The sequence below is a fragment of the Pipra filicauda genome, unplaced genomic scaffold (assembly GCF_003945595.2).
Source record: "Pipra filicauda isolate LSUMZ 115617 unplaced genomic scaffold, ASM394559v2 scaffold71_size5581439_pilon, whole genome shotgun sequence".
Lineage (NCBI taxonomy): Eukaryota > Metazoa > Chordata > Aves > Passeriformes > Pipridae > Pipra > Pipra filicauda.
In genome coordinates, this window is record NW_024104887.1 from 2,805,459 (window position 1) to 2,825,799 (window position 20,341).

Genomic DNA, 20,341 nt, shown 5'->3' on the forward strand with positions numbered 1-20,341 from the left:
CCATCCTTAGATATTAAAAAGACTAAGTTTCATTATACATTTTCTGTCTCGTGTATCTTGACCAATTTGCTGCAACAATCAAAGATCTGGTTCTCAGAGTGTTGTAACCAACAAGTGTTTTTTTTTAATCATATCTTAATCCTCAGAGGCAAGAGATAACACTCAGAGCTCACTAGTTTCTTTCTGTGACACTGAAACACATGACAGACCCCCACTAAATCTGTCTCCAGGTCCTGGGATTAGAAGGCAGCTGACAATGCTCATTGATGATACACAGGATGAGGGGGAAATCCTGCTTACACTCCCTGTATTGATTGTTGCAATGATTGCAATGTGATTTTATTTTTGCCTGTATCATGTGGACATGGCACAAGAAGAAATACATAGCAGAGGTTCCATTTTTTTGAAGTGTCATCTAAGCCATCTCCCATTTAAAAAATGAAGTTGCTTTTACAGGAACCATACAAAACCCTTGTCAAGACTTCTATGAAATACTGTTGTGTCCTAATAATAACTCCTAGCTGAAAAATCTTGGCATCCTGCAGTTTAGGAAAGGGTTTTAAAATTCACCTTCAGTTTTTGGGCAACAGGCAAAACATGTGGCTCTGTTTAGGAGCTATTTTCGTTAAGGCCTGACAATACAGGATGATAAAATACAGCTGCATTGTTTAAACTTTCAATTTAATTTCTGGTTTGTGTCCAAGTTGTTTCATCAATATGGCGCCATTCATTTCAAAACAAAGCCCTTGGAAGGGTCTCCATTACCCCACCATTGATCAAGAGGGTGTTAAAATGTGGAGCCTAATTATGTTCCTGGCCTGCTTGGAATTCCAAAATTGGATTTTTATAACTGTCAAATTTGCAATCAGGGTAACTTTCCATGACAATTAGTCAGAATTATTAAGGCTTTTGTTGCCAGGGAGTTATAACTAATGGTGCTGGTTCACTTTTCAAGGCTCAGTAAGTGTCAAAGGCAACATTTATCTTACAGAAGAGCCATTTCACTCCAACATTGTCTATACTGAACTGCACCCGAACCTCTACTACTGGTACAGTCATTTTTATCAACCCTCCAGGGCTGAGTTGTGGCCACAACCTCTGCTGAAAGCTCTGCAGACAGAATTATCCACTGGGTCCTGCCTTGTTGCAAGATGGGACTCGAGAATTGTGACATGAGAAAGTTCATCCCTGAGTGTTTCACTCAGGCTCAGCTTGGTGAGGGTACTCAAAAGGCTGTTGATTTTGGTCAATTATTGCTTTGAATCTTTCAAATGAGCCAAACAGAAACATCTGTGCAACCTGTCTGAGGAATTCTCTCTCCTCCCAGCCTGACTGACACCTCACTCACAGTTAAGGCACCTGTGTGTGTGATGTTGAGTAGGTGCTGAACTGGAGGCATTTGCCCAGCTGGGAAATCCTTCTTGGTCTAGCTTTACAAACGTTTAAAAAAAAATACTAAAGGGGAAAAAAAAACCCAACCAGTTGCAACAACAGGAAAAACCAAATCCAAAGGCAAGTTAAAGCTGAGATATCTCCCCTATGCTGCCTTTTTCCCAGTGTTTAGCAGCCATGTAGTACTTTGGCCCAAACTTTATCAAAGTACCCACGAGGGTGTTCACTCACAGGAGAGCAAACACTGACAGAAAAGCCTCCTTTGCCTCCTGTGCAACACCCATTTTGGAGGCACCTGGTGCCTTCATCTTTGCATCAGTTAAATGAACCACTTCCCAGGGGCAGTTAAAATCACCCTCTCCATGTTCCTGCTGTTCCTCCCACCCCACACTGCCCATTCTGTTCCACTAACTCAAGTGTCTCTGCAGCCTCAGGGTCTAAGGAACTGATCTCCTTGAAAAATAATCAATTAGTGTGTTCAGATTGGGTTATTTTCAGGTCTCTTTTTCCTGTCTGTCAGTGTGTCCATCCATGAGGTGCAGAAAACAAAAGTGGCAACTTTTAAATCAGTTAAGCACTGGTCGAAATGTCACCTCTGGTTTTCCCCAGGCAGCCAGAGCCTGCCTTTTTCTCTTAGAAAATCTCTTTTTCTCTTAGAACATCTCTTTTCCTCTTAGAACACCTAGACCCTCTCTGTGTCCACTGACATATATTTACCTGGATTGTCATGGTGATTGTTTTTGACAAAAAGATCTGGAATTCAGCATTATTGATACAGGGCCCAAGTTGTTCAACCCCCTAATCCTGCAGAACGTTTGCCCGGGAAGAAAGAGGGATTGTAATCAATTTTGCTTAATTAAATCAACCTAAACTAATTGTCAGCTAATAAAATAGTGTTGGTCAGCTCATAAAACAGAAATGAAGATTAAAAGAGCAGTTGCCATGAACAGGTGGTAACTCTGTTTCCAAGTTAGACCACATTACTCTCTGGCACAGAATCTCTGAGAATACCTCATATTTGAGTTTTTTTCAAAAAATGTTTATGAAACTTATAAAATATAGAGCTCATTTTATAACCAATTTTCTATCTCACCTGCCAAGAGCAGTGGGGGTTGAGCCAGCACAAGGCGGATGCAGAGTTTTAGGCAGTTGTCCAGAAATGGATTCCCTGCACAGGGCTGTGGAATACATTTCTACCTTTGACTGGCCCTTCTTTTGCACTTCTTGAGATTTAGGTGGGGTTTTCTTGTTGCTATTACAGAAAAAACCCTTGTAAACATGTTTTTAATCTCTTTAATCTTGACCTGACACTTGTGCAAAGGGCGAAGCTTCCTATGCACACTGTAGCTGCTGTTTAACTCTAGATGGATCTTGAGTTAGTAACAGGATCCCTCTGAATTTGATCTTTGGTATTTATGTTGACTCTGCAGATCTTGCAAAAGGCATCAAACATTTATCTAATTTTAGCTGGAAAGGACTAAACTGGAATCTTTGCTTCTCAAAGTAGAAGCAGAACTTGGTGGTTTGTACTTGCTGTTAATGGTTGAATAATGGAAGAAAATTTATTGCACAGTGGCTACTACAGTTTTTGGTTATTAGTGCAAAACCATGTGGTTCTGAGACTTTTGTTGTGGCTTGCAGGGCGTGTGGAGGCTCTGTGGTGATGCAGGGCTTTAGACACTCGTTGCACATCTCATTGATCTGCCATTTTCTGTGAGCCATCCCCAAAATCTCATGCAGGATGCACTTGGTTGCTCTTATGTGAAGTCCTCAGACTTGGTAAGGCACTTAAAGGCTGGTTGAATTCTCTTCCACTTCAGCCCTTCTCTTTGAGAGGGTACAATCACAGTCACTCTGCTGCACTGACACAGCTCGTTGGGTTCTGGCTGCAGGGACAGTCCCAGTGCCAAGGGGATGCTGCTGGGAATTGCCCCACCTGAGCATTTCAGCTGCACGAGACAAACTGTGCGACCTTGTAGCCTCCAGCAGCTTGTTTGGGGACTTGACCTGGCTTTAATTTTTGGTCACACATTGCTTTGGGACCCAGACTTGTTTTTAAAATGTGAGGCTTGACTCTTGTTTCTCTGCACTCCTCTTGCAGCTGATGTGTCCCTCCCTGCCATGGAGGGCAGCTGCTCTGGTGCAAGGGAACCAGTTTTTAGGCTCTTTGAGACTTGCCTTTCTGCTTTCTTTGGGCTGGTGTCTGACCTGCATAACTGCCTCCTCTCAGAGACAAAGGATGAGTTCCCCCAGCTGGCTGTCCAGGGGAGGTGGGGAAGGTGCTAGAGCTGCATCCCAGTCCTCCCCTGCAATCCTGCGTCTGCTGTAGCAAAGACAGGGAGCAGAGTGGCTTTGGCTTGCTTTCTCTGAAGCAGGACATTGCTGTGGCTTGATAGAGACAGAGCTGTAGGAAGAGGTGGGACAGTTAGAAACCATCTGACAAGGTCAGGAGTGTTGGGAGAGAGGTTTCCATGAGAGGCCAGGACTCCCCAGTGTGGCTCCTGCAGTTTGTTTAGGAGGTTGCAAGTGCTGCTGAGACAGAAGCAAAGCTGGTCCTGGCCGTGCAGCAGGAACCATGACACGGCTTGGAGCCAGCTGGCACTGGGGACACCTGCAGGAAAGGCTGCAGTGTGGCCATCACCTTCTCCCTGTGGGATTTCCTAGCAGCCAGCAATGCTGCCTGGCTCCCACTGCTTGAGCTGCTGGGAACAGAAGTGGTGGGAGCAGTGCAGCACATGCTGTGGTTACTCATCTGTGCAAAGCCATGATAGGAATTTATGGGAACATCCCCTTGGGTCCCTGATCTGATTTACCGTGTCCTTGCTGAATGAGCATCACTTGAATCCCAAATCTTGGATTAAACTTGATGAAAAAATTCCTCACTCTGGCAATCCTGTGAGGGGCTTGGGGGCAAGTCCCTCTGGGACAGAATTTCTTTAAGAAACAGGGAATAAGATAGTGTTGGTGTCCATTCAGGGCAGTTTTCTCTTCATCCACATGTCCCATACTTACCTAACACTGAGGAAACATTTGCTGGGAGTTACACCAGCAGTCAAGTCTCTATTATTTCCCTCAAAGGATGGGTTTAGGGGGAATGTAACACTGTGACTGTGGGACTGGCCTCAGCTCATTATCACTGCTTGTGTGCTTTAAAGCTTGAGGTGATAGAGAGGAGCTGGAGGAATGTTAAAGCATCACTGCTCCAAAGAAATGTGCGTTCAGTGAGTTTTTGAGGGTGTTAAGGGAGTCCAGACCAGATTTGCACTGGTGTAAATGCAGCAGCACTTCTCATTCCTCCCAATGAGGATGAGTAGGAGAACCATAAGCAAGTCTGCTGCTCAGCTTCCCAGGCATGTGCACAAACCCATCCAGGACCCCAAACTAACAAAAACCATATTCAAAGCAATTATCTGATCTTGTTTGTTTGTTTTTCATGTGATGTTTCTAGACACTGGTGCAACAAACACGCCCTTGTAAAATCTTGTAACAGTTGTTTGTAGTTAGTATCTTCAAGATGGTTTTATGTGTGCTGATCATGACTAATATCCATCTCTTCGATGTGATCGTCACCCTCCAGTGCTGGGGGAAGTTTTTCGTACTAAGACAATTATTTTCTCAGCTTGTTCAGCATTTTTTCTTCTTCCTTTTTTACCCTTCTATTCACAAAACACAGATACTGATTTGCTGATGTGTTGTGCTTTCCAGATGAAAGTGCTTTGTGGTTCACAGACTTAAATAATTAGGTCTTCACAGAGCTCAGACTGGTTATAAAGGCAGTTGGAGTCGTCATCTCTGGTTTTACACTTGGAAGCAGAAAAATCTGCAGAGACAAGTTAACCAACCCAGCTCACAAGCAGAGCTGGGGGCAGACACCCCCTCTGAAGTGTACTGGTTATCCTAAGCATTAGGAGGTGCTGCTGTGCCCACACTGCTAAAGGCCTTCCCCCCTTCTTGATTCCATCTCTTCCTGTTGTCACAAACTTGTTTTTTAGAAGATGCACCAGCTGCTAGAGAGGTGCTGGGTTCCTCTTCCTGTGGCTCAGCCAAAAAGACAGCAGCTGCTCTCCCTCCTTGAGCTGGGACCACTCTCCCCACAGGAGGCAGTGACTGCCGTTATCCCAAAAAAACACCCCAGAACCAACCCCAGTCCCTTCTGCACTCAACCAGAGTGGATGCTGCAGCCTGTTTCACTCAGTAGGTTTCACAGAGCATTCTGAGTTCAAAGGGACCTGAAGGATTCTCAAGTCCAGCTCTTAAGTGAGTGGCCCATGCAGGGATCAATCCCATAACCCTGGTGTTGTTAGCACCGCACTCTGACCATCTGAGCTAATCTCTGCTTTGTCTGTGGTTGTGTTTCTTGGAAGCATCATCTCCAGTGGAGGCAGGGGCTGTTTTACAGGCTCGTTTCAGCACGTGGGAGAGCTGTGTGTGTGCTGTGCATGCCTGGCTTGCTGGGGGTGGGATGAGGGAGATACTGCCAGGAGTGAGAACGAGCCGAGCAGGAGGCGCTTTCAGTCCTCACCAAGTTTTGCTCCTCAAGCTGAGTAAACGTTTTCTGTGCTGAGCCAGCAGTGTGCAGGGAGAGGGTTTGCCACATTCCCAGTGATAATTGCCTTGTCTCCCCCCCGCAGGTGCTCCTGGCCGCCAGCACGGTTCCTTTCCCAACCAGGACCGTAAGTGGGCAACAAACACGAACTTCCCGGAAAGGCAGAGCCTGAGAGTGAAGTGGGGTGCACTCCTGGGTGGGGGGCTGTGGCAGCCAGGGATGCCCTTTGCTTGTGGGGAAGAGCTTATGGGAGGGGGTCTATGAGTCTCTGCCTGCTCTTTGCCTCAGTTTCCCTCAGGTACCTGGAGGGCAGGGAGAAGGGGAGTTGGGAATGGCCGGCTCCCCTCGGGGAATTGCCCAGGCAGTACCTGGTGAGCACCTGGCAAGGGCCATCCTGCTTGTCCTTTCCTAGTTTTCGCTTTGTTCACTGTCAGAGGGAGGGCACCAGGCTCCACAGACCCTGGCTCTGTCCCAGGGTACCTGTTGTGCTTGCCTTGTCATTAAAACTCACCCCCTGTTTTTCCCTGACCTGCTCATGCTCCTCATCAGCCTTTGGGGGTGATGTGTTGAGAAGAGCCAGACCCGGGCTTGGCTGGATGAGGTGAGTGCTCAGAGGGACGTGGCTGTGACCTTGTGTGTGATTGCAGGCTCTCCACGAGCAGAGAGGCTCCTCAGCCACTGGCATCCAGCAGCCTGGGGTCTCCTCATCGTGTGTCCGTGACACTCGTGTTGGTGTCTCTGAACAGCCTCCCCTGAGAAAACCAAAATGGTTTTAAAGGTTGAAAGTGAATGAAGCTTATTTGTTGCTTGCTGGTGGACAAACTACGTGTCTCCAAATTCATGGAGAAAAGTGGCTTGAAAGCTCTCTGCTGCATGTGCAAAAGCCCAAATGAGGTTTTAAGTTCAACCATATATATCCAATGACAGTTAATCAATGAGAAGCAGGAATTCCCATGGGAGTCTTTGTAGCTGATGGCCATGGGCAGCTTTCATGGAAGATGAGAACTGTGGCAGCTCTGAAGCCCCACAAACGCTGAGCACACGAGTTACTCCCAAGGGCTGGTTGGGAAAGCAGTGGTGTGCAGGAGCATGAAGAGCTCTCACTGCTCTTTCTGCTCTCCTTGCTGAACACACGCAGCAGAAAAATCAGTGTCCCGTAGCCCAGAAGCTCCTGTGAAGCCTCAGATTAGGACAAGCCCTGGTCTTTCTGCTCCACCCTCTGTGGGGATGTGCTTCATGCTCTAGCTGCAGTTCCTCTCTGTGTGCTCTGCCCATGGATGCCACAGAACATGCCACATTATCCATGGCTGTCCAGTGTGGAATTGGCCATTGGTTCCAGGCAGAGCTGGAGGAGTGGGCAGGAGCCAGAGGGGGCAGCCTGGGCAGGATCTGCCTCAAATCTGCAGTGCTGCATCCCTTGGGTGGGACCCTGAAGCTGAAGCTGCCCAACACCTATTCCCAGTGCTCACTAGGGAGGGCTTTTGGAGTGTGTAACAGCTTCCTTGGAATTCTTCATTCTTATTGTATCAGGAAAAAAAATGAATGTCTGAATAGAGAAGTCAGTCCCAGTCCTTCTGGGAGGGAAGGGTCCTTCAGTCCTTGTTCCTATCCTCATTCTCTGCCATGATTTGGGATGCTGTTGCTTACTCCTCTCTGTTCCTTGGGCATGCCCTGGCACACAAATGCATTTCTTAGCACACTGACCCTTGTGTTGGAAGTGCCATGCAGAGGAACTGATGACATGTCCAAAGACACTTGGGAAAGTATTGTGTCAGCAGGAATTACATCTTAAATTTTCTCCAGTGCTAATTATTGGTCCTGCCACAGGCCAGTCTTAGTTCTGGGTTGCCTTTTTAAAGTGGTGATTTGTTTCCTTGGTCTGTCTCCACCTTTGTGCTTCAGTTTGTCCCTTGGTGGTTGTGCCCTTTTCAACATCTGCCCTGTTTGGTGTCCACAGAGAGCACGAATAGTCCTGCCCCTGCACATCACAGCCCTCTGAGGAGACAAGATGTTAAATTATTTTAAAATGTGGTTTCCTCCATTGTGCCCTTTCATGCACTTTTAAGATTTCATGCAGGCAAAATCTAGCTGGTGCTTTTATTGTTCTGCTAACCTGACAGTGGGGTTAGAGCACAGAACTGGGTGTTTATGATGGTTTTGATGGGTGTTTAAGATAATCAGAGGGATGGAGCACCTCTCTTATGAGGACAGGAGCTGGGGTTTTTCAGCCTGGAGAAGAGAAGACTCTGAGGAGACCTCATTGTGGCCTTCCACAATGAGAGGGACTGATAGTGAGAGGATAAGGGGCAATGGTTTTAAACTCAAAGAGGGCAGGTTTAGATTAGATGTTAGGAAGAAATTCTTTACCTGGTGGGTGGGGAGGCCCTGGCACAGGTTGCCCAGAGAAGCTGTGGCTGCCCCATCTCTGGAAGTGTCCAAGGCCCAGTTGGATGCAACCTGGTCTAGTGGAAGGTGTCCCTGCCCGTGGCAGGGGGGCTGAAACTGGATGTTCTTTAAGTTCCCTTCCAACATAAACCATTGTCATTCTATGATTTATAGGCTGGTTGGTTTTAGGGGGCTTTTTTGACTGTGCAAGGAGTTCTCCTTATTGGCAATCTGGCCTGAGATTCCTCTAGTGGTCTGATGTTTGAAGGTTTCCTTCTATGGTTTGCTCTTAGTCATTTAGCTTCCAAATGATATGCTGACTTTTGGGCTGTTGGCCAAAGTCTTTGGAATTGTGGGGCAGGAAGGCAGAGACTTATGGCTTGTATTTGATTAGGGGCTTTTTCTACACCTTGGTGATCTGCATCCCAATACCTTGGGAATGCCACTCCAGGCATCTGGCCCACTGCCCCAGCAGGTAATCCAGTGTTATGTTTACTGCTGGAAGGCTTTCAGAAGTGTGAGTTGCTGCTGTATTTCTAGAAGGGGCAGGAAGGGCTGTCTGTTTTCTCTGACACTGTGGTGTTCCTCGTGGGCTCATAAGCACTGTGGCACAGAGAGATCTGCAGATGCTTCTGGCCACACTCAGGCACTTCCAGCCCTTCCCAAGGTGGGTGTCTCTGGCTGGTGTTTGCTATTGGCTGTTTCTGAGACTTCAGCCCATCAGAAACTTTAGTTTCAGGGAGTGAAGTGGAATTTGAACTATCTGAATATAGTCCTTTGTGTCAAATCAAATGATTTGTTAAAGTGAGGCCAGATTTGTGGGGAGAATCAATCTTTTTTATTAGATCAACTGATGTGGAAAAAGCAGACAAACTTTCAGGCATAATAACCCTTCTCCTGGCCTGTGTTTGTATTGCAAGAATGAAGGGACCTGTCTGCCAGGGGAGACTGTGCTTTAGGATATGCATTCACTCTGTTCCTCAGCAGTCTTGGTCTGAACACAGACATGGGTGGCATTTTTGGGTATGCTTGTACACTTTTTGGGGTAGAAAACTTTGTCTCCCTCTGTGTTTGGACACTAGATGTTCCTACAGAACAAATAATGGGCTCTGCTCTGCAGCTGACTCATTGTATGAGTCTGGGGCTGATTATGGATTCCCTCTGTGCCTCAATTTCCATCTGTAAAATGTCACAGATGCCCACCATTCATAAATCGCTTTCAGATTTCCAGATGAGGTGCTGTGTAAGTGTAGAATAGCATTAGTTTATGCATATTGTGCTAGAGGATAATATAAAACACATGCAGCAGAAGAGCCTCACAGATGTCTCTCTTTCAACTGCAAAAGGCAAGGCCCGGGCTGATGATTTAGCACAGCACTAATTGGACTAAAATAGGAGATTGCTTTTGTACTGATGCAATTGTCACCATTAAAGTCCTCATTTACCAACAGTTTCTGGAGATAGCCCAGTTATTTCCTATTGAGGAGAACTGTAATGCCTTGAGTTTCAAAGCAGAGCGATTTACAGCAAACACCAACGTTTTTCCAGCATCCCCCACATGCTGTTCCTCACCCTCTGGAAAGGGCCTGGGCCATGCTTTACTTTGAATGTGCTTGGCCTCCAGCTGCACTTAGCACTTCTTTGCTGGCACATCCTAATCTCAAAGCAGAGGCATTTCAGTCATTCCCAGTGCCACTCCTGGGTGTTGCACACACAGGAATCCCCTTTATCGATAAGAAAAGCTGTTCCCGGGGCTGCGAGCGAGTGAGTGCCTGGCAGCTGTTCAGCATTAAGTCAATTCTCAAAGTTTAAAGGATCTGTGGCCTGTGATGGTTTGGGTTCAGGTAATTAACTCCGGTGAAGTGCTTGAGAGTGTCTTGCAGACACATTTCACAGAGAAAGATGAACTTAAACAGTTAAGAGCTTTGATTTGATGAAGTGCCCTCGAGTTTCTGTATTGTGCTGTTGGGGCTAAACTCTCAGTGGTTATGAAACCTGGGAGCTCTTTGACTGCAGGAGAGTTATGGTTGTTCCTTCCAGTTGCAATCTGGCCCTGTGCTTGTTCTGAAGTGCCAAAATCATTGCTGTTGCCAGCAGTGTCACGTGGCAGCAGCGACTGTGCACCAAGCCTCTAAAGCTGTCCTCGAGCTGTGTCATTTTAAAGCCCTGGTTGGAGCTTATTTGCCAGTGTATTGTTGCCTGGTGCTCAGAAGTGATGCTGAGCTGTCGTGGTGTGGGGTTGGAGGGGACGAAGGTGTCCCTGGGGATCTCCAGTTCCTTCTTGGTGTGTATTGCAGGCGAATTGCGCCATTCTGGGTTTGTCCATTTTGGACTCGCCGGCTGCTCTCCCCGTTCCTCACCAGTGCTCAGAGGGAGGGTCAAAATTCATTGTCAAATCCTCCACAGCTGGAAGAGTAACATAATATTGAGGCTGAGTGCGTGGGGTGACAGGCATGGGGAGAGCAGGTTGGCTGACACCCAGCCTTACCCAGTGCTTGCCATGTTCCAGGAGAAATCTCCCCTGATGCTGGGCCTTCATTCATGGGTCTAAACTTGCCATTTAAGGCTATTTTTAAGAGAGTTTCAAGGTGGAGGCAGCTAGAACCTCAAAATGAAGCTTCTCAAAGTGCCACCAGCACTTAGGGGACACTTACACTGTGATGCTCATTCTTGTGTCGATATCACAACTCAGAGAAAGCACAACCAGGTAAATAAGGGCTTGGTCCCATCAGAAAGTAAACAGATCCCTAGGTCTGGGAAGCATTTAGTGAGTTTTGTGTTAAAATAACAGGGTGTGGGAATCCTGGAAAACATTTTCAGTGTGAATATCCTCTGATTTTTCGATCTAAAATGAGTTGGAGGTGTAACTATTTCAAGGAGTGAAAAATCTGAAGCTGAAACGTGCCTGGCTAACCCCACGCAGATATTTCCTTTAATAATTTTTGTTCCCCCAGTAGTTAACTAGGAAACAACAGCAAAACAAACCCAAACAAACAGCCCTTTGCACAGCCTTGTGCTCCCCCCTGATCTGATGCAAGAGTTACCTTGTTCTTCACATTATGGGGACCAGATGATGTGAGGGATTTGCTGGGTCCCCTGACACCCGAGTGTCCCTGGGTGTCTCTGAGAACAGAATCACAGCTGCAGAGAGAGTGGAAGGGACTCCTCTTCCTGTTGCTCAGTAAGGACCATTGCAGAGCTCAGGGGGATTTAGATAAAGGCCAGCAAAGGGTAATGAGCAGCATTCCTGCATCCTTGAGCCCTTTCAGTGCAGCTCCCAAGTGCTGAGTGATGGCCATTAGCCTTGTGCAGGGCTGGGGGGGCCCTGCAGAGCCCCAGGGAGGAGGGAAGTGTGGGAGAATGGACAAACCACGGTGGGATAAACCTGAAGCTGAAATGTTGACATGGGAAACCAAACCTTTACAAAAGTGCCCCTGGCAATAGTAGTGATAGTAATTAACTGTAGAAAGCATGGGCAGATATAGTATTTTGATGTTCAGGGAGCCAAGTTCTGCTGAATTCAAACCATCCTTCTCAGTGGCTTAAACAACTGTTTTCCTTATTGGTATTTCAGCTAATTTTGTGTCGTGGCTAAAGGAAACCAGTGGTAAATGTTCTGGATGAGGAACAACTCGAGCTTGACTGAGCACCCCCAATGGCACATTTGTGGGTTACAGGGACTCGGTGCAGAGAGGGGTCCAAGCCTAGAGCTGCCCTGCAGCCTTGCAGGCAGAAGTAATAAAACTCCAAGCAGGGGTAGAATTTAAGGTCAGAAATCCAAACTGGAAACACGGTGCATATTTTCTGTACAATGGTTAACTTTGGATGCAGTTCACTAAGGAAACCTCGGTTGTCTGGCTCTGGAGTGTCTTTATGAAACACAAACTCCAGCTAAGCACACGTTGTTTGGCTCGAGACTGTGAGAGATTCTCTGACCTGTGATACACAGGTGCAGAACCAATATTGTGAGAGTCCCTCCAGGCTTCCCGGTGAGCCTGGATTGGAATGTTTCCTTTTGTCCTGTCTGCTTCCTTATTTCACGTTACACTACTCCATATTTTGACTGCATTTCCCCCCTAATTGCTTCTCCCAGCAGGGAAAAGCAGTCTCTTTGTAAGGGATGTGAGACCATCTCAGCTCAAGATGAACTTTTGAGCATGGTGGAGTTCCCATGTGTTCTCCCACAGGGGTCAGGTCCCATGAAGTGTCTCTCCTTGTCACAGATCAGGGAGAAGGAGAGGAATTAGTCTGAGTCAGTGATGGTGGGTATGAGATGCTGGATTTTGGCACAGTGAGGACTGGACCAGCTCCTTCCCCTGTGGGCTCTGTGCCCTCAGCCTCCTTGGCAGGGAGACATGTGGATCCCTCCTGTCAATTTGGGGCCTGTCTGGCTGTGAGAGATTTGTAATACATGTTGTTCATACACCACCTATGTATCTTTATTTTCTGTCTTTTTATGTGCTTTGTCTGCTTTGCTGCCACGCACTGACACAGTGGTGAGTCAGGGGAGGGTTTTCTGGTGCAGTATCAAAAGTCCTGAGCACCCCCAGCACTGCCAGCAGCCCTTGGAACACAATGTTCAGCAGCTCCATAGTCAGCAAGGCTTTAGCAAACTTAAGTCTTTATTATTGTGTAACTTCAGTCTTTGGGCTACATTAGTAAAATGTCCTTGGTGTTTCTAAAAATAAAGGTAATACATTCCTAGCCAAACATGTTGCATCAAAATCCAGCTCTTCCCTGCTAAACTTTCCTCTGGCAGATAAAGATGGACTGACCATGGATCTCCCCACTGATGGTTGCCTGTGACTAAATGATGGTGATCTAATTCCATGTGCACAGGCCTCACCAGCAGAAGGGCTGTGAAAGAACACAAATCCTGAGAGCAATTGTGGATAAAATTAGGGAGTGGTGTGGGACACTGCATGTGTGAAATTTTAAATAAAACAATGTGAGCGATGTGAGCTGTTTAAGAATAGACCTGGGTGAATAATGGAGGTTTTTTGGGTTTGTTTGCCAAATCAAAACAATTGGAAAGAAAAATGATTTGGGAGAATCTGAGATGGAAATTTTTGAGGTTTTGACACAATGTAATAACTAAAATATGGGTTTGGGTCAACTGAAATCGTTTCATTTGACCAAACTAAACCATTTAGTTTTACTTAGGACTAGTTTCACTTAGGACTATTTAATTATTCATCTAATTTTTAATTTAACTGAGATTTGAAATAAATGCTGTTTCATAACTTAAGACTGAAACATGTCATTCAGAAAGTATGAACAGTCATTTAAGAAAAAAAACCCTGGAGAGAATATTGCAAAAATTTAGAAAATTGGACACTTTTTTTTTCCACTTGAGACAATGCACTGAATTTTATGTAGCTTCTCGAATGGGAGTTGGTATCCAAAAGTGCATTTTGTGGTAAACTTCCTTTTCACTCGGTTTTGCTGAGGTTTTTCTTACAGACATTTCAAAATCACAGAATATCATGATAATGAAAAAATATTTATTGCTTATTCAGGGGGAAAAAAAGCCTTTTCCTGTTTAACAAGGTAGAAGAAAGTAGACACAAAAGTGAAGTATGAACACTTTACAAGCGGAAAAGGATCAGATAGCAGTTCTCATAAGAAAGGAAATTTGAGCTGCTTTTTAAAGATAGCCAGTAAAGTTAAGGGTAAGGGTTGTTATAATAGAGATATGAGAGAGATTATAAATGGGGGAATTTTGGCAGTGATCAGGATCTCCTTGCAGAGATGGTGAATTATCTGGAATGAAGGTAAAAAGGCAAAAATATTCTGTAGGTGTTCTGTTTCATATTGATAGGCAACCTAATAACTCACAATTTCCAGGTGAAAATAAAACTTCCCAGCCCGCGAAATCCTGATGTGAAAACTGTGGGAAAGTACAAGCCCTTGTTGTCAGTGAGACCATCTTTAAATGTCTCTGAGCCCCCAGTTCCTGATCTGTGAGGGGCTTTAATTCTGCTCCTGCTGAGGGGGGTTATTGTGGGGCTGTGTCAGTGCTGCTCTCGAACTCGGGATTAGAGGAACTGTGTTTTCCGAGGGAGCCTGTGGGTTTTGGTAGTTGTTTGGCACAGAAAGGGGGCAAGAAGGAAGGTGGTCTCTCTCCCTCCTCCCTCCTTCCTTCCACACTTCCCCATGGATGAGACACAGCCTTGCTCAGCACAAGGGCACGTGCTCAGGGTGTGAGGTGAGGTTGTGGCCAGGTTGGAGCCTGCGATGTTTGCAGGTCGACCAGGACACAGAGTTCCCCTCTGGATACATGGAATGCAGGGCTGAGAATGGACCAGCAGCTCCTCTCTCGGTTGGGTGCCTTGGCCAGTCTATCCCAGTGTCCCAGCTCTGACAGACCCTGCCCAGACCCTTCCCTCCCCTGTCTTTGCCAAAAGGTGAATATTTGCAATGCTCACAGCAAGTAAATATTGTGGCAGTAAACAGAGTCTTCTTCATGATCCTACACTAAACAACAATGAGAGCTTCTCCTTGCAGAGAAACAGGTCCTGCTCCAGTTTACCGTGGCCAGGGCTGGTGGGAGCCCTTCCCTCCTGCAGTTCTCCAAACCTTTGATTCCCAAAACTTTGCTCCTCAGACAGGAGGCTACTGGGTGACACAAGTGTTCATCCTCTCTGTGGCTGCTGTCAGCCCTTTGCCTCTCACGTGCTCAAACCCCATTACAGAGCTACGGACACGACCGGTTCTAAACAACTACAATTAATAAAGTCTATCTGGCCAACATCTGACTCTCATTAGAGGAAATGTGTTGAAAAAAACAGATCCCAGGTTGGCTGTGATTTATGGCTCGGGCCTGCTATCCTTCACAGGCACTGGCGAAAGCTTTTGCAAAGGGCCAGAACATAAACTACTTAAGGAAACTCAGTAACCATGTAAAAAGGCTGGAAGGGTCAGATCAGACAAATTAAAGAGAGGTGGAGATGCAGGCCCAGGCTGGCTGTCCCCCACTGAGGGCCACCTAGGTAGGCACGGGAGATCTGTGTTGGTGTTTCTGCTGTGGAATTTGGCTTGAAATTCCTTCTGTGCCAGTGTCTGAAAGTGCCACTGCTTTTTTTTCTGGCTGAACTGTGAGCCTGTGTGTGGCAGTGAGGGGATGGAAGGGTCAGTGGTCTGGTGGGTTCTCTCAAGAGTGTCCAAATGTAACATGTCTGGTGTGTGAGATCCCAGGTGCTCCCTGAGTTGACAGTGGAAGCTGTACTTCCCACTTCCCTTGGGAGTTTCCAGCTTCATCCTTTTCTCTTTGCAAAGAAACATGGTTACCTGGGCTACTTTAGACTAATCCTCTTCCAGATTTGCTCAGAGACTACTCTGAACTCGTACAGGAGAAACTGCTAAGAAAAGCTGGTCTCCTGCTTGCTTTGGCGGACAAAATTTCCTTCAGACTGGGCCTGCTTGAGTTGTGTGTCACTGATTTTTATGGCAGTGCCCCCCAAACCATAGCTGTGGTGGTGCACGAGCCCTGCTCTGGGCAGTGCTGACGGGGCAGTTGCAGGCACAGTGAGAGCTGTGGGGTTTCATGGAGCTGCTGTTGCATTCCCGGGGCTCCAGCGTGGGCTGTTGGCATGGCCATGAGGCAGCTCTGGTTTGCTCCCCCTGCCCTGGGGATAACCCAGTTTGTCCTCTTTGTGCATTTCTGAGCACTGCAATGGAGGTGGTGGACTTAATTAGAGGGAGAGAGAAGAGCTGCCAGGCGAGTTGTCTGACAAAAATCAAATATCTAATTTCTTTCTCTGTGTAAATGTTACATTTGGTCCTTTTTCATGCTCTGACCTCGGATCCTTTACATTAAACTAACAATGGATGAAAGGAAAGTGAGACTTGGAGGAGGAAAGTGTGTTGTTTAGAGTCTGAGCAGGTTGAAGCATGAGCTGCAAATGTGATTCTTATGTCCCCAAGCCTGACTCTGTGCTACGCCCCATTGCATTGCAAGGTTGAAGTTTCTTGTAATGGCAAAATACAGCCTTGAAAAAAACTGGCTGCAAAGAATTTATTTGTTTAAACAAAGGCTTTGTGATTCCAGAATTCTCTCCCCTTTCATATGCTATAAACCACCTCCTCCGCCTCCCCTCTGAAACATGAATTTTGGAGTAATCCATCAAGAAAAAGAGAGACAGAGCCTTGATCCCTTGACTTCAGTTGAGCTGTGCAATTTATATCTACTGAGCATCTGGCTGTAGGGAAACCAAAAGCTCTTTTAATATTCTGCAGAGACTCTGGGTATACAAATGAGCGTGGGCTGTCGGAGCTGAGAAATGGGGCAGAGATGCCAAGAGGTTTCTTTGCTGTTTTGCACAAAACTGACCTACGACCCCATGGTGAAAGTTGGGCTGGTTCTTTTTTTATTCCCCTCAGTGTCCCTGTGATAACTGTGCTGGACTCATCAGAGCCCCGTTGGTATGGAGCTGTTATCACACCTTCCCTGTTAGGATCTGAGCGAGGAGTTTGGAGACTTGTGGGACTTTCTGCCTCGAGCAGCTGAAACGTGCAACTGTTTAATCATGAAATTATGCAAAGCAGGGATGCCAAGTTAGCAAGGCACCTGAAGTCAGTCATTCACTGCTGTAGGTCACTTGTAGGAGTGTATCCAGAGTGGAAGCTGCAGGCAAAAGGACCCGATCCCAGCTGGCAAAGCTGCAGCTCTGGAGGCGCTGGCTCAGCCTTTAACCAAAGATGGGTCAAATGTGGCACCTTTTGGGTCAGGGGTCACTGCTGGCATGGGCTTCATGCCTGGTTATTTTCCAGCACGTGAAGTCTACCACATCTCTGCTACCTTGCACTTTTCCATCCCTCCAGTTGCATTGCAGCCAGAGGGGGGGAATGGGAAGGGAAAGGTGGCTCGGACAGTAACAGTGAGACGTGGTGGAGACAGACTGGGTGTCATGGGATATGCTGGTAACTGTCCCGTGTTCATTATCTCAATTATTTATCCTCCCTGCTGGAATATTTCTAAAACAAATCCTACCATGTGTTTTGAGGTTGGGATTCATAGAGTGAAATCACAACTCCTTTCTCAGAGTTTAGCTGGAAAAATACAAATCTGCCAACGAGGAATATAAGGGAAATAAACTGTGGTTCTGTGTAGCAACAAGTGATGGATTTCTGCAGATATGGAAAGCGTCTGCTCTGGAGTCCCAGGTCACAGAGTGTGTGCATTTGCCCCAGTGTTATATTTGTTCCATGAGGAGTAATGATGTGAGATTCTCAAGGTCGTTTTAATAACTCAGATTGCTTTCACCCTGATCAGAAAATTCAGCTTCACAGCCCCAGGCCTTGGATCCACCAGCCATCAGGATTAGACACTAAATACTTCAGTGCATCATTGCCAGGGAAGATATTTATTAGCCTGATTTGTCACCACCATTCTCAGGCTTTCTGCAAGGACAGATAATGATCCCAGACCTTGAAGCAGTCCCTGGTGAGTGAGCTCTGAATGTAGTTTCTGAAACTGCAGTCCTGGGCATTCATCTCTGTGTTTGAAAGCATCATTCATCTCTTGGTCAGCTAAATAACTGTCACAAGGATTTGTTGGCAGGATGTTTGCCTTAGTAAGAAGATCTTTGGCATTAGGACATCCACTTTCTGGATTATTTAAATGTCTTTTGGGTCCAGGCTAAGTACCCTGGGTGTGGATCTGGGTTTCTAGGCATTTCACAACAGAAATGATCAGAGTTCAAATCCAACTTGAACTTAAGTAGTTCTTTTTCTGACCTGGGCTGTGTTTTCTGTATGTTTTGACAGGCATCACTGACATGGAGATGATATTAGTACAAATCTCACATGCAGTGATGCTGCTGCTTTCTCCTCCCTTCTGTCATTTTGTTAATTTAAATCTAACTTTTTCTGCTGCAAATGCACCTGAGAGGGCTCTTTGAGACACTCTTGGAGAGCAGAGAGAGCTGCTGGACTGGTGCTGTTCCTGCTCCCTGTCCAGCAGAGACAAGCAGAGTGTCCTTCCCCCTGGGAGCTGGTTGATTCACCCCAGTGCAGAGGGGTAGTACAAACCCCTTTTTATGAGCTGGACTCTCCAAAGGGAGCTTAAATGATCAATCCATCTCAAATTATGCACAGAGATGGTTTTCAGACAGCTCAAGTCAATCTCTCTAAACCTGTGGGAGTTATTAATATGTGCAAGCCAGCAGGAGGGAGAGTGGGGCTCCGCATTTTATTTGCTCTGTAACACATCTGGTACATCTTTTGGCTCCTGGGAGCAGTGGATTTATTCAGTCTTATCTTTCTGTGGGGATGAGCAAGATCAAAAGCCTGAAGCTGGTTACATGCAGAACGTAATTCCCTGTTTTGCACACCACAAACAGATCCAGACCAAACAAGCCTCACCCGTTTCCTTCCCTCTGGGACAGTGCACTTATGGCTCTTGTGTATTCATGGGCCAATTCAAGCCAAAAAATATTGTCCAAGATCTATTGCAGAGAATAAAAATAAACAACTGTTGGGTAAAAGAAAGCCCTGTCAGTATTGACCTGTGAGGAAATCCCTCCATCTGAGTGTTCCTGAAGCATCAGATGCTTTGTCTGCAAAATGTTGTGTATTATGAGGTGGAAGCTCTATGTCTGGCTCCTTTGGGAAGCTGCACAGCTCCTCACAGAGGGCCAGTGAGAGAATTCCTTTGGAAGATTTATGCAGTGGGTGATTGGTTGCTGTTAGCACTCAAGCAATCTTCTTAGCCTGTAAATCACCAGGGTGGAAGAGCTGAGCTCCCTGGCCCTCCAAGCCATGTGCTCAAATCTTTTCATGGCTGAGAGCCATTGGTAGGTGCCACGTGCTTCATAAACCCAGCAAGTGTCTGTGGGTGAAGACTGGAGAGATTCCTCAGAGCTCCTTGTGCAACAAGGCACAAAGCTGGATGGGGGGAACAGCTGAATCCAAGTGTTGGGGTGATGTTTAGTCAAGCCAAAATCCATGTTTACCCATTCCTTGCCATAGGGAGGCACTGGACGTGGACCCTACATTGTTATAACCTCAGCCTGAGCTGTACCTGAATGGTCTATTATGGCTCAAGAATTACAGTTTTATGTCCCCAGCCCTATGGAAATTAAATTAAATTAAATATACCAGAATGAAAACCAGATCTGGCCCTTAAGGAGCACAAAACACACACAGAGATGTGTTTCTCCTCTGTGGGATGTGAGATGACAGTGATTCCTCACCTGAACATGGATGGTTTATTCTCTGAAATACTTTATGCTGTCATGATAGGTGAGTGGTCCAGGCTGAAAAGCTTTTCTGAGGGCTGGGAATGGGCAGTTCCACACTGCTGCAAAGCACTGGGAAAGCACCTTGTTGATTAAATCTCAGTTCAGGGCTTTATCCTCCTTCACTCACTTTAACATTGCAGAGATGAAAACAGAGGCAAAGCAGCAGGCCTTCTGTTTAGATAAGGGACATCCTCTGTATTGAGCAATCATTTAACCTGCACTCAGAGCCCGTTCTGGTAATGTTTGCTCTCACTGAGGCCTCCTGTCAGGACTCCTTTGGTGGCTGCTGCCTATCAGTTGCTTCCATGCAGCAAAGTGAGATGGAAACCACTTCACGCTGCAGCTCTGGGCTGCATCAGAGCCCTTGGGCCTGCCTTGGATCTTCTGGCTGTCACTGAGACAGGTGATTGGTTGTGGGAGTGGTAACAGGTCCCGGGAGCCCAGGGATGGAGCAGGAGGGGTCGGCATTTTGTATGTTCATTTCTTTCCTTGGTGTTTGACCAGGACAATGCTATAGGAGAGGGTCCTAAATGGAGTGGTGGTGGTGCAGCCTGGTGTGCTGTGAGGTGGGAGCACATGGCACATCAGCTTGCCTCAGGGGCAGAACAAGTGTCTCTGCTGATGACAGCAAGTCATGCTGGTTGGCACAGTGAAAAGTCTTAAATCTGATTTTTATTTCATCTGCCTTCTACCTATTGGGAACTTAATTTCCCTCTCTGCCCCACCAAACATCCCCAAACAAGGTTCATGTAACGTGGCTGTGGCTGTTGACCTG

The 20,341-nt window shown here is 46.5% G+C and overlaps 1 protein-coding gene across 5 annotated transcripts in view; it reads left to right on the top strand.

The window, feature by feature from the left end:
- Positions 1-20,341, top strand: part of COL26A1 (collagen type XXVI alpha 1 chain) — a 181,827-nt gene that overhangs the window by 120,110 nt on the left and 41,376 nt on the right. For all 5 annotated transcript variants that reach the window (XM_039389324.1, XM_039389323.1, XM_039389325.1 and 2 more), the window contains one exon: positions 6,024-6,065. In XM_039389324.1, the coding sequence (XP_039245258.1) occupies positions 6,024-6,065 (42 nt within the window). The remainder of the gene's footprint in view (positions 1-6,023; positions 6,066-20,341) is intronic.